This window comes from Scardinius erythrophthalmus (assembly GCF_964197995.2).
Source record: "Scardinius erythrophthalmus genome assembly, chromosome: 2".
Lineage (NCBI taxonomy): Eukaryota > Metazoa > Chordata > Actinopteri > Cypriniformes > Leuciscidae > Scardinius > Scardinius erythrophthalmus.
The window spans coordinates 47179110-47194437 of NC_138222.1; the positions used below are offsets into that span (position 1 = coordinate 47179110).

The window sequence follows — 15328 nt, forward strand, 5'->3', positions numbered from 1 at the left end:
TTGTGGAGAAAAATGCTAAATAAAAACAATAAAATCCAACTAACAAAACAATTTATAGTAAAATTAATTTGCCATTAGTTGAGGCCTGCTGAATTTGGCATATTCCAACATGGACATTTTATTATTAATACTAAGTATAATTATAAGCAGTAACAACAATAGTAACTATAATAATATGGATAATAATATAATTAAATTCTCATTTTAAGGATGTTTTGTTTACTTTTGTATCATGAACAGTTTTGATACTGTGTTGTCACCATTTGATGTAAACTTACAAAACCAGTCGAGAACCTTTAAGCATTTAGCAGAGGTTTTATCCAAAGAAATGTTTAAAAGTGCTTTAATTTCCTATGTGATAATTCAATCGTTAGCTGATATATTTGAGTTGTTTTGATTTCAAAAGTCCAGAAACATTTATTTATTGAATGTTAATTTTAGGTACGGTTGCGCATTATTGAGGGAAGGCAGCTCCCTGGTGTCAACATTAAACCAGTTGTCAAGGTCTCAGTTGGAGGACAGACGAAGAGAACACGCATCAAGAAGGGCAATAATCCATTTTTTGACGAGGTAACTGCTTTTTCCCCCTGTTTTATCACTCTGGGAATAAAAATGATGTAAATAATTCAGTAAATGCTCAGATGTAATAATACGCATATATTCTTTCCTTTCAGACTTTCTTTCTAAACTTCTATGAGAAACCTTCAGATCTTTTTGACGAACCTATATTTTTATCTGTGAGTTATATTATTATCATTATTAATGTTGTTGTTGTTTCATTGAACATTGATAACCTGCAGTTATCTTGTCTATGTCCGTTCAAAGGTATTTGACTCCAAGTCACTACGGAAAGACTATGTTATTGGAGAATTCAAGGTAGATTGGCTCTTATTTCTTATTTTTCTTCCCTCTGTCCTTCTCTTGTTAATCACTGTCTTCATTTGGTGGTTTCTTCTCATTTCCAGTGAGTTCCAGGATATCTCTATTTAGATTTTCTTTACTGGTCACAGGCATGTTTTTTCTTAGATCTATCATTTCCAGCACACATGTGTCTGTTATTTCAGGCTTTGCTAATAATAGTGCTGGTTTTGTGTTTTCTCTTTCAGCTGGATGTTGGCATGGTGTATAATGAACACCGTAAGTACCACATAGTCATAATGTGATGTTAATTGCTCCTCTCCAAAGCACCGTTTTGATTGTGTCTAAGAACAAACAAACCTCTGGACATGTTAGTTTTTTTAGACTCAATTAAGCTAAATGCCCCCCGATGTTTTATACTGTATTTAACCATTTTTTTTCTATTCCACTGAACAGGACATGCTATTCTCAGGAAATGGTTGTTGCTGTCAGACCCTGATGATCTTTCTGCAGGGGCCAGAGGTTATTTGAAGGTCAGCATGTGTGTGCTGGCTGCAGGTGACGAACCTCCGGTAAGAGAGAGAGAGCGATCGAGCATGATTCAGCAGCAGTATGTTAACAAATTGAACCTTATTGTAAAGTTTTCACTCATTCTTTTGAAAACATTAATTCTGTGTGTTAGATGGATAAGAAAGAGGGTCTGGAAGAAAAAGAGGATATAGAGGGGAACCTGTTGAGACCAGCTGGTCTTACCCTGAGGGACGCCTCGTTTACTGTCAGAGTTTACAGGGCAGATGATCTGCCTCAGAGTGAGTATCAAACACGTCTGTGTGTAGGGTTGTGCCTTTTCTGTTTGCTTCTGTTAATCTGCTCTCCTCCTTTGGCAGTGGATGATGCTCTTATAGACGATGTCAAACACTTCCTTGGTTTTGAAACCAATCGTAAGAACCTGGTGGATCCATTGGTGGAGGTCAACTTTGCAGGAAAAACGGTACTTCTGACTTTGTAACTAGAATCATGATGTATTAAGCTTATAAAACCCACCGTATCATATTTGATATTCAAATTTCTAAATTATCAACATGATCAAATGTTGAAATACCTGTTGTTCAGAATTTACTACGTGCCTTCTGTCATCTTACTTTTAAGCAAGTAAAAGGCCTTTTAGTATAATTCAAAAAATGACCCTATTCAGGTTGAGATACACAAGTCTTTGTGCTTCTTTTTATGAAGTAAACGTAAGAATATATTTTTTATTGTTAGTAATATTTCAAGATGAACATTTACTGGACTACAGTAACGGTGGTTTACTTGATGATGCATATATCTTTTTTTTATTAGAAAAATATTGTTAAAATGTGAGTATCAAATATGATAGATCAGGCTTTTGAGGAATGTACATCTTTCATTGTCATTGTATTACATTGCACTGCATTATATGTTTGGCTCCCCACAATACAAAACATGAGCTTTGATCATAAAACTAAGCATTTAAATATCATCTTACTATGATATATTATTGGCAGATATAGAGTGAGACCTACAGTATATTTAAGTGCATTTAATTTAAAAAGTCTGCTATACTGCTATAACGATTATTGGATAAATATTGCATATTTTTGCTCAGTTTGGGCCTCTGAATAAAACGTATGTTTTTTTTCCCTCTTCCTCTTCGAGTATGAGCTCCATATTCTCCTATATCATACTAAATGAGCCATAAAAAACAAATATATCAGACATGATATTATTTTTTGGACTATTACTTTATATGTCATGCTTTATAGGATTAATAATTTGCTCAAGAGGTACCTATATTGTATTTTTCTATTTCTAGATGAGTAGTAAGATTCTGGAGAAAAACGCCAACCCTCAGTGGAACCAGAGCCTCACTTTACCCATCAGGGTAAATGACATACACTCACCTCACAGAACAACCCAACAAGTCCTTCAATAGATTTATTAACAGTCTGTTTTTCACTCCAGTTTCCATCCATGTGTGAAAAGATGAGGATACGCATTTTAGATTGGTGAGTTAAATTTTTCTTTCATGTGTTTAAAACTTACTTGTAGGATAATCGCTACAGAATCTGTTTAAAGCAAAACTCAAAACTTACCTTTTAGAGAAGGCTTATACTATGAGCTTGTTTTGTTATTTTATTGTTTCAATGGTGTTGTCTTTGAAATTTTAGTACAGCACAATGGTCAGCAACAGCTGATTTATTGTGCTATATAAATAAATAAACTAACCACCATATGTTAATATGGATTGCTTTATTTATGATGAAAATGTGTTATCTTACATACCTTCCCATTCTCATTCTCTCAGGGATCGCGCTAGCCACAATGACGTTATTGGCACTACACACTTATGTATGTCCAGAATCTCAGCCCCTGGAGGAGATATTGAGGGTAGGCAGTGTTTTGTTGTGTACAAATTGCTTCTCAAAATACAGTTTGATTGAAGGCTTTTGTTAAGTGCAGTGGCAAGTCTAGAGGGTCATTGTCTTGCTTTGCAACTTTTGTACTCTCTATATCAGTGGTTGTCAACCTTTTTGACTCCAAAGACCCCTATTGTCCTCAATAAGATTCAAAGACACCCCGGTCCCCTCCCTGGTTGAGAACCACTACTCTATACTAACCGTTTATATAGTGTATTGATGTGTATTAAGTGTATTAATTCTGCACAACTAACAACATCAAATATACCTGCTGCAAAATGGTACATCTTGTCAATTGTCAATTCCCAGTGCAAGAGCTTGTTACAGTCAGTCCTTCCCAAAACTCACATTGGTTGAGCCAGAACTTGACATGTTGAGTTACTCAGACAGCAGTGTGTTTGCCACACTCTTTGGGAAGTCAAACAGCATCAAGAAATGTATTTGTAGTGTCTGTCTACTCTATTTATCTAGTAGTTGTAAGTAACGTATCATCTAAAGAAAATATTCTTCACCTTTAAGTGCATTTGTCAATGTTGAGAGACATCACATTTTTTTGAGTAATGTGTTGGTTCCAGTGTTGAAGTGAGGAAAAACACTACTTGTTGTTTGCTAGCTGATTTGTTGTCTTGATTTTGTATCACTTTGTATTGTCATCATGTAAGTAATGAATTGGCAGTGATTTGAAACTCGAGAATGAAATTAACACTGCATTTTGGGGAGTGTTGTGCAAAATTAGCTTGTATGTTTTACTCTGAATTAGAAACAAGGATGACTAAAACTACTATGTTTTTTTAGCTACTTTTTTAAACTTTGGCATCTATGCTATTGCCAAGGAGGTATGACAGATCAAAATTGTAGTACTGTTGCATTTGGGGAGGAAAAAAACAAGTGATTGTAGTCTATTTTAGTGTAACTGAAATTGGTTTCAGTGTTAGCAGTTAGCAGTTGGTTGTGATATATTGTGTGTTGCTTAGAGTGAGTTTGGTGTGCAAATTTAACTCTACGTCTGGTGCAGACATGATTAATAAAGGCCCGTTTGCATGGCATCGGCTGCACTGCCTGCAATATTCACTTCATCAATCCTTATTTTGTCTCAACTTTTATTTCTCTCTGCACTCAGATGAGTTCCTTCTCAGGACCTTCCACAGCACCAGTATGTGTGTCTCTCTGATCTCAAAAATCTGTGCTACCCTTCCTATAGATCACACCAATGGCTATGCCAGATTTTGCCTTTTGTTGGGCTATAGTGCTTATAGTTTATAAATTGCCTCTAGCTTTATTCAGCTAGTCTTTAGATAAGGTGTTTTCTATGACTAAATGGCAAATGTATCTGCCATTGAATGTGTCAACACGTTTGCAATTTGCAATTTATTTTTTACTGCTCCTAAAGCTAGAGGTAACTGCTGTGTGTCTAATTCTTGCTCTTTTATATCAACAAGTTGATGACAATATAGGCTTTCTTCCGACCTTTGGCCCCTGCTTTGTCAACATGTATGGGAGCCCTAGAGAGTTCACAGCCTTCTCGGACCCACATGAGGCACTAAACCTGGGAAAGGTGAGATTTACTATTTATATATATATATATATATATATATATATATATATATATATATATATATATATATATATATATATATATATATATATATATATATATATATATATATATATATATATATATAAATGATACTTTTACAGAGTTTCTTAAACTTGTTTGTAAAATATTGTCTTTATATTTTTAAACATCAAAATTGTTTCTCTACATTAATTTCACTTGCCGTTTTTACACTGGCAGTTTAGTTTGGAACAGGGCACGGTTCTAATGAAAAATTGGTAATGTGAAAGCTGTCATGCGGACTCAGGTTTTACTGGACCCGAGACTACACTCTAAAAAATGATGGGTTGTTTTAACCCAAATTTGGGTCAAATATGGACTAACCCAACTTTGGGTTAAAAATGCAATTTAAAAATGGACAAACCCAGCCGTTGGGTTACATTTTTAATGTAACCAATGCAATTTGTCCATTTTTAAATTGCATTTTTAACCCAACGTTGGGTTAGTCCATATTTGACCCAAAATTGGGTTAAAACAACCCAGCATTTTTTAGAGTGTACCTGAAGGAGGTGCTCGGGTGTGCACTTATTCAGGAAGTAAAGTAAACTGCGCATGCGTTTTAGCCGATAACGATGTATTTAGTTAAATAAAACACATGTAAGGGATGATAGGGTTGGTGATTTACCTTGGATGTGAACGCGAGTGAGCCTGCAGTGTATTGGCGCATAGCGAGTGCAGTCAGGGAGGCAAATGAACGGCAATCCACTGTCTCCTCAAAAGAATCTGTTTGGAAGCAGCAGAAAACAATAGGTTACTGTCGTAACCCCGGTTCTCTGAATCATCGAGTGGAGAGATCCACCTATGGGAAGGGCATCCGGTACCTGACCTCTGTAGAAGCATCCAATTGCACCAAGTCTGGTTAACAGACAGAAGCGCGCAGCCAATGCCCGGTAAGGCCACACCCCCTTACCTAAGGCATATAACCCCAATGCGCGCTCATGTACCTCAGTAAGTATATTCGCTTCTCGTGCAGCAAGCGGGGCAAAGCTGGTGGATCTCTCCACTCGATGTTTCAGAGAACCGGGGTTACGACAGTAACCTATTGTTCTCTTTCATCATCTCGTTTCGAGATCCACCTATGGGAGACCTGGACAGCTCCCCGATTGCCCAATACACCTACAGTGAAATTCTGAGACCAGAGAAGGACGGTCACCTCCGAGAGGTGGTGCCTGACACGTCCTAAAAGAAAAACATGACCCTGCCAGCATAACGCCACGCTGACTGCAGTGGACAAGCAGAGCATGCATCATGCATGAGACACATACATGAAAATAGATCCCCATTACCAATGCACATAGCTAAACCCAAGAAGGAATGCAAGTGATTGGTGACTGGAATGAACATGACTGGCCCGCCCGTTCACTCCTTGTTGGATACCCAACGGGGCTTGAGGGAAAGGGTTAAGAGGACCCTACCCCTAGGACCGAGTGTGCCACCGAGGTTCTAGTGACATCTAACTGGTAGTAACGCACGAAGGTATGAGGAGAGGCCCAGCTGGCAGCGGAGCAGACGTCCTGCAGTGACACTCCCCTGAACAAAGCCCAAGAGGTGGCTAAGCCTCTTGTGGAATGAGCTCTGATGCCCTCTAGGGGCTGCACTCCCTTCGCTTCATACGCCAAAGTTATCGCATCCACAAGCCAATGCGAGAGGCGTTGCTTCGAAATGGGACTCCCCCTGTGCGGAGGAGCCCATGAAACAAAGAGCTGGTCGCTCTTACGGAAAGCACTGGTCCTGGTCATATATGCTCGCAGAGCACGGACGGGACACAGAGCATTCAGCCTCTGATCCTCCAGGGAAGCAAAGGGTGGAGGGTGAAAAGCGGACAGCTCCAAAACCTCCGACGTGAACGCAGGGAAGCATTTCGGCATGAAGGCCGGGTTAGGCTTAAGAGAAACCTTATCTCCACTTAGGGAGAACTTGGCGCACGAGGGATGAACCGAGAGTGCGTGTAGCTCACTGACCCGTTTAGCAGATGCCAAGGCCAAGAGCAAAGCTGTCTTGAGGGACAGCAGCTTAAGGGAGATACTCCCCAGCGGCTCAAAGGGATGTAGAGACAGCGCTTCCAGCACCATGGAAAGGTCCCACTCCGGAACAAATCTCCTGGTGACCGGTAAAGAGCGGCGTGCACCCTTCATAAACCTGCGGATTAGAGGGTGCTGCCCAACCGACGAGCCCTCAAAACCCACATGGCAGGCTGAAATCGCAGCCAGATAGACCTTAATTGTGGAAAAGGACCTGCCCTTTTCCATGAGGTCCTGCAGGAAACACAAAATATCGGGCACCGAGCACTGATAAGATGTGAGACCACGCCCATCACACCACCCCTCGAACACTTGCCACTTACAACCATACAGGGATCGCGTGGACGCGGCCCTGGCATTCTGGATCGTGGCAATTACACGTGGCGGGAGCCCCTGTGCATTTAGGTTCGTCCTCTCACGGGCCAGGCCCAGAGAGCCACCCTGTCCGGGTGGGGGTGGTAAATCTCCCCGTTGGCTTGGGACAACAGGTCCGTGCGAGGGGGGAGGCGCCATGGCTCGGCGTATAACAGAGGGATTATCTCTGCCAGCCACGGGGCTTTGGGCCACCTGGGTGCTATCAGAATAAGAGACAGGCCATGCTCCCTCACCCTGGCCAGTGTAGGAATTATAAGGCACAGAGGAGGAAAAGCATACAGCAGCACTTTGGGCCATGGGTGGGCCAGTGCGTCCGCCCCGAGGGGCGCGTCCACGTCCTTTAGCGAGAAGAACATAGGACAATGGTGGTTTTCGCGCGAGGCGAATAGATCTACGGCTGCCTGTCCGAATCTCGCCCATAAAATCTCCACTATCTGCGGGTGAAGACGCCAATCCCCGTAGATTGGGTTTCCCCTCGATAGCAGATCCGCGCCTCTGTTCAGAATGCCCGGAACATGAGTTGCGCGTAATGACAGAAACACCCGTCTGCTCCACACCAAAAGCTTGTACGCTAGAGCGTGGAGTTTCGACGAGCGCATGCCGCCCTGACGGTTGATATAAGCCACTGCCGTGGTATTGTCGCACCGTACTAGAACGTGATGTCCCTGCAGGCGAGGCAGAAAATGATTTAGAACTTTCCAGATGGTCAGGAGCTCTAAATAATTTATGTGCGCTGAACGTAGTCTGCTCGGCCACAGGCCGTTCACCGTTCTGCCTTCCTGGGTGGCTCCCCAGCCTGTTAAGGATGCATCTGTCGTCACAACTTTCCGCATCGTAACCGTCCCGAGGGGGGTTCCCCGTGCGTAAAAGTCCTCGCTCTCCCAATGACGCAGGGCCGCCGAGCAGGCGCGCGTCACCATAACTGAGCGGCAGAGATCGTGAATCGGGCTGAAATGCAGTGACAAAACCCATTTCGTGAACGCTCTCATTCTCAGTAGACCCAATGGCACAACCTGGATAGATGAAGCCATGAGACCCTGCAGCCTGAGGCATGTACGGTATTGTGCTCTCGCCCCCTCTCTGAAACGAGACAGACAGTCCATCAGAGAGCGAACGCGCTCTTGAGAGAGACGCGCTCGCATGGAGACTGAGCTCAATTCCAAGCCCAGGAAAATTACATTCTGACTGGGAGTCAGATTGCTCTTTCTCATATTCACATTGAAACCGAGGGATGTGATGTGCGCGAGTACCCGGGTGGTGTCCCGCGACACACTCTCCTTCGATTCGGCTATGATGAGCCAATCGTCTATGTACGTCAGAATTCTCAGCCCTGATAGTCTCAAGGGCGTCAAACCTGCTTCCGCACATAAACAAAACGTTCGGGGACTCAAACTGAGCCCGAACGGCAGAACTGTAAATTCGTAACATGTGCCTTGGTAGGCGAAACGAAGATACTTTCTGTGTGGGGGGTAGATGCTTATGTGAAAGAAAGCATCTTTCAGATCGACTGATGTGAACCAGTCGTTCTGCTTTATGGCACGGGCGAGAGAGCCTTGTGTCAACATTCTGAAATTGTATTTCCTCAAGTGCTTGTTCAACACTCGAAGATCCAGTATGGGGCGGGGTGGGCCGCATTTCTTTGGAACAAGAAAATACCGGGAATAAAACCCCTGGTTTATCAGATTGGGTGGTACCCTCTGAATCGCTCCCTTGCTTAGGAGAGAGGAGATTTCCTCTTTCAGAATGTGTGCGGCGTTTTCCTCTGTGTGAGAAGAAAGAACACCGTTGAAATGTGGAGGTCTCATTGCAAACTGCAGCCTGTAACCCTTGGTTACGGTACGCAACACCCACTCGGGAGCTGAAATGGCCTGCCATGCCGCTTCGTTGCTCGCGAGCGCCCCCGCTCGGGCTGGAGCGGAGCTGTGAGCGTCCAGCTGGTTTGTCAATGATGCAATGCCGCCATCCAGTGGGCACACTGGGGGCGGCATGCATGGATTCGGAGGAATTCCCTCTCTCTGCAATGAGATGAGATCTCTCTGCAGAGAGTGGATTTCCCTCCGAAACGAATCTATGTGATTCGTGTTTTTTTGAATTGTGTGTGTTTTGTGCTGGACATGCACTTGGGCCGAAGCCTTTATTGAAACCGTGAGGGGAACAGAGGGCGAGTGGTGCTTTGGTGCCACTACACATGAACGTAACCTCACAGAGTGCCCCCTGAACGTGGGGGGAAAACACACACTTGCACCCGCGAACTGGGCAGTCTCGCGGCGCGGTGAGCCGAGGGCACCCCTGGGTCTTTTCGACGGGGGTCCTGAACAAAGAGGGGAGTCCGACGGGTTTGTGACCCGCGACGGCAGACTCGAAGCCCCCATCAGTAGAACGTCAGGCAGGCCGCTTGCGTTTCGAGTCGGTAGAAGTAGGGTTAGCCTGTCTCCCGGCCGCGGCCGCGGGGGGATTAGACTTTCCCCAGCGCTTGGCCGGCGCTGGGGCTTGCTGCCGTGGTGGAGGGATGCTGCGGGGTTTTTCCTTGCCCTGAGCAAACTGTCGACCTATGGCAGGTGGGTTAGGCACACGCGCAGGGGGCACCTGGCGTGGGGCAGCCTTCCTGGGAAGGCACAGCTTAAACGCCTCATCTTCTTTCTTCTTATCATCGCACCGTTGTTGCATCAGTGCGACGGCGGGACCGAAGAGAGCCCGGCCGGGCTCCACCGGCGCGCCTGCGATGCGCCGCTTCTCGCTGTCTGGCAATCCTGACAGATTGAGCCACAGCGCGCGCTCTCCCACTACGGAAAGCGCCATGGAGCGCCCGCAAGCTTGGACGGCCTGCCGGGCGTTACGGAGAACGAGGTCGTTCACCGTGAGGATTTCCTTCCAGAGGGTATCCGAAGGATTTCCTTTCACCAGCTGCTGTCCTAGTTCCTCGAGAATCTCCGCCTGGTAGGCGGAGAGGAGGGAGGAAACGTTCAGCGCCCTGACAGCCACGGCCGATGATTTATACGTGGCTTGGTGAATGGAAGCAGCAAAACGGTCCATCTTATTTGGCAGGACCGGCTTAGGCGGGGCGAGTAGCCCACCCTGAGCGGGGTTAAGGTGTCTGGCTATGGACGGCTCGACAGCGGGGGGGTCGCCCATACCGTGAGCCGCCATATCCTTAGCCTCGAGTCCCGAGAGACCGTGTCTGAAGTCGAGCGGGTCGCTCCAGTAGGTTCTCATGTGCTTAGCGCACGCCGGGAGGATGGGGAAGAGTTGTTTCCTCGGGCCGGGAGGGGGTCCCAGCACTTTCCCATCATAAATGTCCCTCTCCTGGTCAGTGACGTTCTGGGGAGTTGGCCACTCAACGTTGAGACGAGCGGCCGCTCGCTCACACACTTCCAGGAGAACGGCTTGTGGTAAAGCCGTGTGGGCCGTGCTAGCCTGGGGAACACCGGAGGGCGGGATGGCCTCCTCGTCCTCGGAGACCCCAAGGATAGCCGCATCATCCTCCTCGCCAGAACCGGCCGGTTCGTGGACGAGAGCGAGGCCGCCCTCGAAGATGTCCTCTTCGGGGAAGGCGGAATTAGGCTGGTCAGCCCAAATGAACTGAGTCGCGCCCCGGGAGGCCCCCGGTAGCGCGTCATCACCGTGTCCTCCGTCCGAGTCCGAAGTTAGGGAGAGCTCGGTGCATTGTGTCACAGCTACCTTGAAACGGCGCTTAAGCAGCTTCCTCGGCAGCCTTAGACAAAGGCTACAATTTTCAGGATTCTCCAAGGCTTCGCGAGCATGCTTCGGACCCAAGCAAACCAAGCACAGCTGGTGAGGGTCCTTCGCGGCAATGAGGGCTCCACACGCGGCCGGGCAGGCCCGTGATAGGGAGTCCCCCAACGAAGCGGCAGGCTTGGACAGCGACATATCCGCAAAAAAGCTGGAGAAATCCGTGGCGGGCAGCCGTTATTGGAGGAAAACGGAGATAGAGAGCGTGGGCGGCTCCGAATGCAACGCAGCAACAGTTGAAAACACGACTGTCACGTCCGGCGGAGGCTGATCGAGTCGATATGTCCTCCTGCAGACACGCGGTGAGCAGTGTGCAAAATTTCACTGAGCTGAGTAATACAGAGATCGCGAGAAGCGAATGACAACTGAGGTACATGAGCGCGCATTGGGGTTATATGCCTTAGGTAAGGGGGTGTGGCCTTACCGGGCATTGGCTGCGCGCTTCTGTCTGTTAACCAGACTTGGTGCAATTGGATGCTTCTACAGAGGTCAGGTACCGGATGCCCTTCCCATAGGTGGATCTCGAAACGAGATGATGAAAGAGAACCGCCTTATGTGACGCACATTTAGTAAACACAAGTTTGTACTCAGCTGTGCATAATAGCACCAAATTAATATAAAAAAACACAATATATTGACCTGTGTTCTGTTTTATATCATGCGCCGTTCACGTTTGTGATTAGTCTATGTTAGATGCACGCGAATACATCAGTGTGTGACAAATAAACTCAAGGCGAAGTTCTTTTTCGTTTTTTGCTTAGAACTAAAATTATAGGAAATACCTTTTGTAGCGATGTATTGTTAAAGAACATCGAGACGTCGTCCACACTGCTGAGAGCAACATTTAGACTAATATGTAAATATGTGCACGCTTTCCCCTCAATAACAAAATAAACACACAACAAAAATGACAGCGGTGAGAAAACAGCAGTTAAGAAAGCATCTGATCATAGCGATGTGGATATGTTTGCATAAGCTCTGCAATTCACAGGCATCATATCGACTGATGAGGTCATTAAAATTACAGTTATGATAGTTTGATTATAAAGTACTTTTGAGACAATAGATTATATAGATCTGACCATGTGAGACTATAGTTTGAATTAATCACTTTTCTTTGCATGACACTTTGAAATTACAGTACAGAATGGCTCATTCTGCATTATCCTAAACATTGTATAAGCATGCATTTCATGTGCCATTGAACAGAAGAGAGGCTTTTGGGACCATGCATGAACATCAGATACGTTTGATTTTCCCGGCAAAACATCCCGAGTCTTTCTAAAAAACAGTCTACAATCTTTCATAGAAAACCTAGGAAGTCGGGGAAGGTCTTGTTTTTTAAGTTTTGTTACAAGCTGTTCACACATTGGTAATAAAAAAAAGTGATTAATACATGTGAATTCTTACATATACCCCCTTTAATATTACTTACTGTAATAATGCTTTAAGTTCCTATGTGTGTGTTTTTTGACATAGGGAGAGGGTGTGGCCTATCGAGGACGTGTGCTGTTAGAACTCATTACGAAGCTGTCTGATCAGGTGGAGCAAAAGATTGAAGACATACACCCTGATGACCTGCTGGTGGTAGAGGTGAGATCACAGTTATTCCTCCTGGGTTTAGCATCAGACATGAGATCATTTGACACAGGAATGCATCATTTAATATCAGTGAAAGACCACAGTTGTGTTGTGTCGCACAGAAATTTATGCGGAAGAGGAAGTTCTCCCTCTTTGCTGCATTCTACTCAGCCACTCTTCTTCAGGATGTGGATGATGCCATTCAGTTCGAAGTCAGTATTGGTAACTACGGCAACAAGTTCGACAACACCTGTCTGCCTCTGCCCTCCACCACTCAGTTCAGCAGGGCTGTGTTTGATGGTGAGAAACCACCTAATGATCAACCATACATTTTGGAATGCCCCACATAAAATGTCCTAACTGCTATTTCACTTTGAATTGAATTCCTGTGGCATTTGTTCTTCCTTTAACAGAAACACCAGAATTTTATTTCTGTGTTAAATTTATATATATATATATATATATATATATATATATATATATATATATATGTGTGTGTGTGTGTGTGTGTGTGTGTGTGTGTGTGTGTGTGTGTGTGTGTGTGTGTGTGTGTGTGTGTGTGTGTGTGTGTGTAAATGTACAGTATTTGTGCCATTTCTTCAAAAGAAATTAATAGTTTAATTCAGCAAGGGTGCATTATCAATTTAATGCACCCTTGCTGAATAAAACTATTAATTTCTTTCGAAGAAAAAGTGACAGTAAAGACATTTACTACATTTTTAACATTACAAAAGATTTTCTTTAACTTTCTAATCATCAAAGAATCTGTAAAAAATGTTATCACGGTGTGCACAAAAATATTAAGCAGCACAACTGTTTTTTGATAATAATAAGAAATGATTCTTGAGCACCAAATCAGTATTTTAGAATGATTTCTGAAGAATCATGTGATGCTGAAAATTCAGCTTTGCCATCACAGGAATAAAATACATTATAAAATATATTAAAATAGAAAACAGTTATTTTAAGTTACTGTATTTTTACAAATAAAAGCAGCCTTGATGAGCAAAAGAGACTTCTTTGTAAAACATTAAAACATTTTAGTCTAAACTTTTGAACGATAGTGCATATCTATACTAGTAAAAGGAAAAATGCAGAGCCCTGTTTGATTTTGTGAAAAAAAAAAAGAGTTTTAAGTATTTTAATGTTACATGACCTGCCCAATAACATTTCATTTTATATTAATATTTGGAAGGATCTTATTACCTATAAGCCACTGTGTGATACTCAAGTATCTAACATCGCTTCCACTGTTTTACATTGTTATTTAGGCTGCCATTACTACTACCTGCCATGGGGAAATGTGAAACCTGTGGTGGTCTTGTCTTCAGAGTGGGAAGATATCGGCCCTCGCATAGAGGCCCTGAACATGCTGCTCAGCATAGTTGACCGTCTGGTGAGGAGCGTTTCTTCGCTCAACACAATCATAAGCCAATATATCAAAGCGCAATCAGTCATTTCCTAATACGTTTATCATAATAGGAATCAAACCTAGAGCAGGTACAGCTGGAGCTCAAAGCAAGAGGTGACGAACAGGAAGTGGAAGAGAGGGTTGTCCAGCTGCTTGATGATGTCATAGCCGACTGCAGGTGCAGATGTGTTCAAGTGTTTTGTAAAGCTGGACCGCGCTCACTATGACCAACTAAAGTGTTCTTGTGTGTGTATGTGCTGTAGTGAGGAGCTCCCCGAGGTGGATAAATGGCCCTGTGTGACTCCGCTGGATAAAGCTCTGAGGAATCTGCGCAAGATTAACATGCAGCAGATCGTGCAGACGGCACTGGCGCTCAAACACGGACCAGAGACCGAGCTGAGTGCGGTGCTGGAGCAGGCTGAGGACTGGACCATGAGACTACGTCACCTCGCTGAGGAGGTGAAACAGCTGTAGCTTGCATGTCAAAATGATATATTTTGGTGGTTTTATACTACCTGCACCTGATTCAAGTAGTGATATCAGCCTAATATTCCTGCCGCAGTCTGTGACATTAACGTTAATCAAAGAACAAAAGAAAAAAAGATTCATTCACTGCTCTTGACTGATTAACTTTTGTAGCTTTAATAGGGATTCATTAATATTTAATTTATTTATATAGTGAAGACTGTACAGTGTTATGTTACATTTGATTGTATTATTTAATTTCTGTAGTATTTGTAACCTGAAAACTACTGTTTAACCTACCTGAAAATCTTAAAACATTTTTTTTTTTTTGCTTAATCTGTGCTTTTGTATTATTTGTGTTGTGCTTGTAATTTGTTTATTTGTTCTTATTACTGACTGTTTACTTGTATTTAAACATGTTTGAACTTTATATTAGTTAGGATAAAGCCCAAAGTATACTTTGGCTCTCCTCTTTAAAAATTGTAATCGAGAATTAATTGTGAAATTTTACTGATATGTAAAAGATTGGTGCAGTGCCAGACTTCTGGGGCCCTAAGCAAAACTTTGTAGGGGGGCCCCTGTCAAAGCATTCATAAAAACCCAAAATGACCCCCAAACCCTTAATCTGTTCTTTCAGAGCAGTTTCACTGTCAACCAACAACAGTGAGTTGAAACAGTCATTAATAGCATAAATAATAACATTAAAAACAATAGGACAAATGAAATAAACAATTTAGCCTATAGCATACAGAAATTGAATAAAGTTACACAATTTCAACATTAAACTCTAAATAGTCTTCACTATATGAATTAA

General features: G+C 43.6%; 1 protein-coding gene across 10 annotated transcripts in view; it reads left to right on the forward strand.

Annotated features, from left to right (window-relative positions):
- The window catches only part of dysf (dysferlin, limb girdle muscular dystrophy 2B (autosomal recessive)), an 84720-nt gene that overhangs the window by 14429 nt on the left and 54963 nt on the right, over nucleotides 1-15328 (forward strand). For 7 of the 10 annotated variants that reach the window (XM_081359317.1, XM_081359322.1, XM_081359320.1 and 4 more), the window contains exons 7-23: nucleotides 442-570; nucleotides 675-737; nucleotides 826-876; nucleotides 1107-1137; nucleotides 1315-1430; nucleotides 1541-1667; nucleotides 1746-1849; nucleotides 2693-2761; nucleotides 2842-2885; nucleotides 3185-3267; nucleotides 4417-4449; nucleotides 4736-4851; nucleotides 12537-12650; nucleotides 12761-12938; nucleotides 13910-14034; nucleotides 14121-14227; nucleotides 14313-14508. In XM_081359317.1, coding sequence (XP_081215443.1) covers nucleotides 442-570; nucleotides 675-737; nucleotides 826-876; nucleotides 1107-1137; nucleotides 1315-1430; nucleotides 1541-1667; nucleotides 1746-1849; nucleotides 2693-2761; nucleotides 2842-2885; nucleotides 3185-3267; nucleotides 4417-4449; nucleotides 4736-4851; nucleotides 12537-12650; nucleotides 12761-12938; nucleotides 13910-14034; nucleotides 14121-14227; nucleotides 14313-14508 — 1686 coding nt within the window. The remainder of the gene's footprint in view (nucleotides 1-441; nucleotides 571-674; nucleotides 738-825; nucleotides 877-1106; nucleotides 1138-1314; nucleotides 1431-1540; nucleotides 1668-1745; nucleotides 1850-2692; nucleotides 2762-2841; nucleotides 2886-3184; nucleotides 3268-4416; nucleotides 4450-4735; nucleotides 4852-12536; nucleotides 12651-12760; nucleotides 12939-13909; nucleotides 14035-14120; nucleotides 14228-14312; nucleotides 14509-15328) is intronic. The other 3 variants (XM_081359314.1, XM_081359318.1, XM_081359321.1) reach the window with 1 other exon arrangement.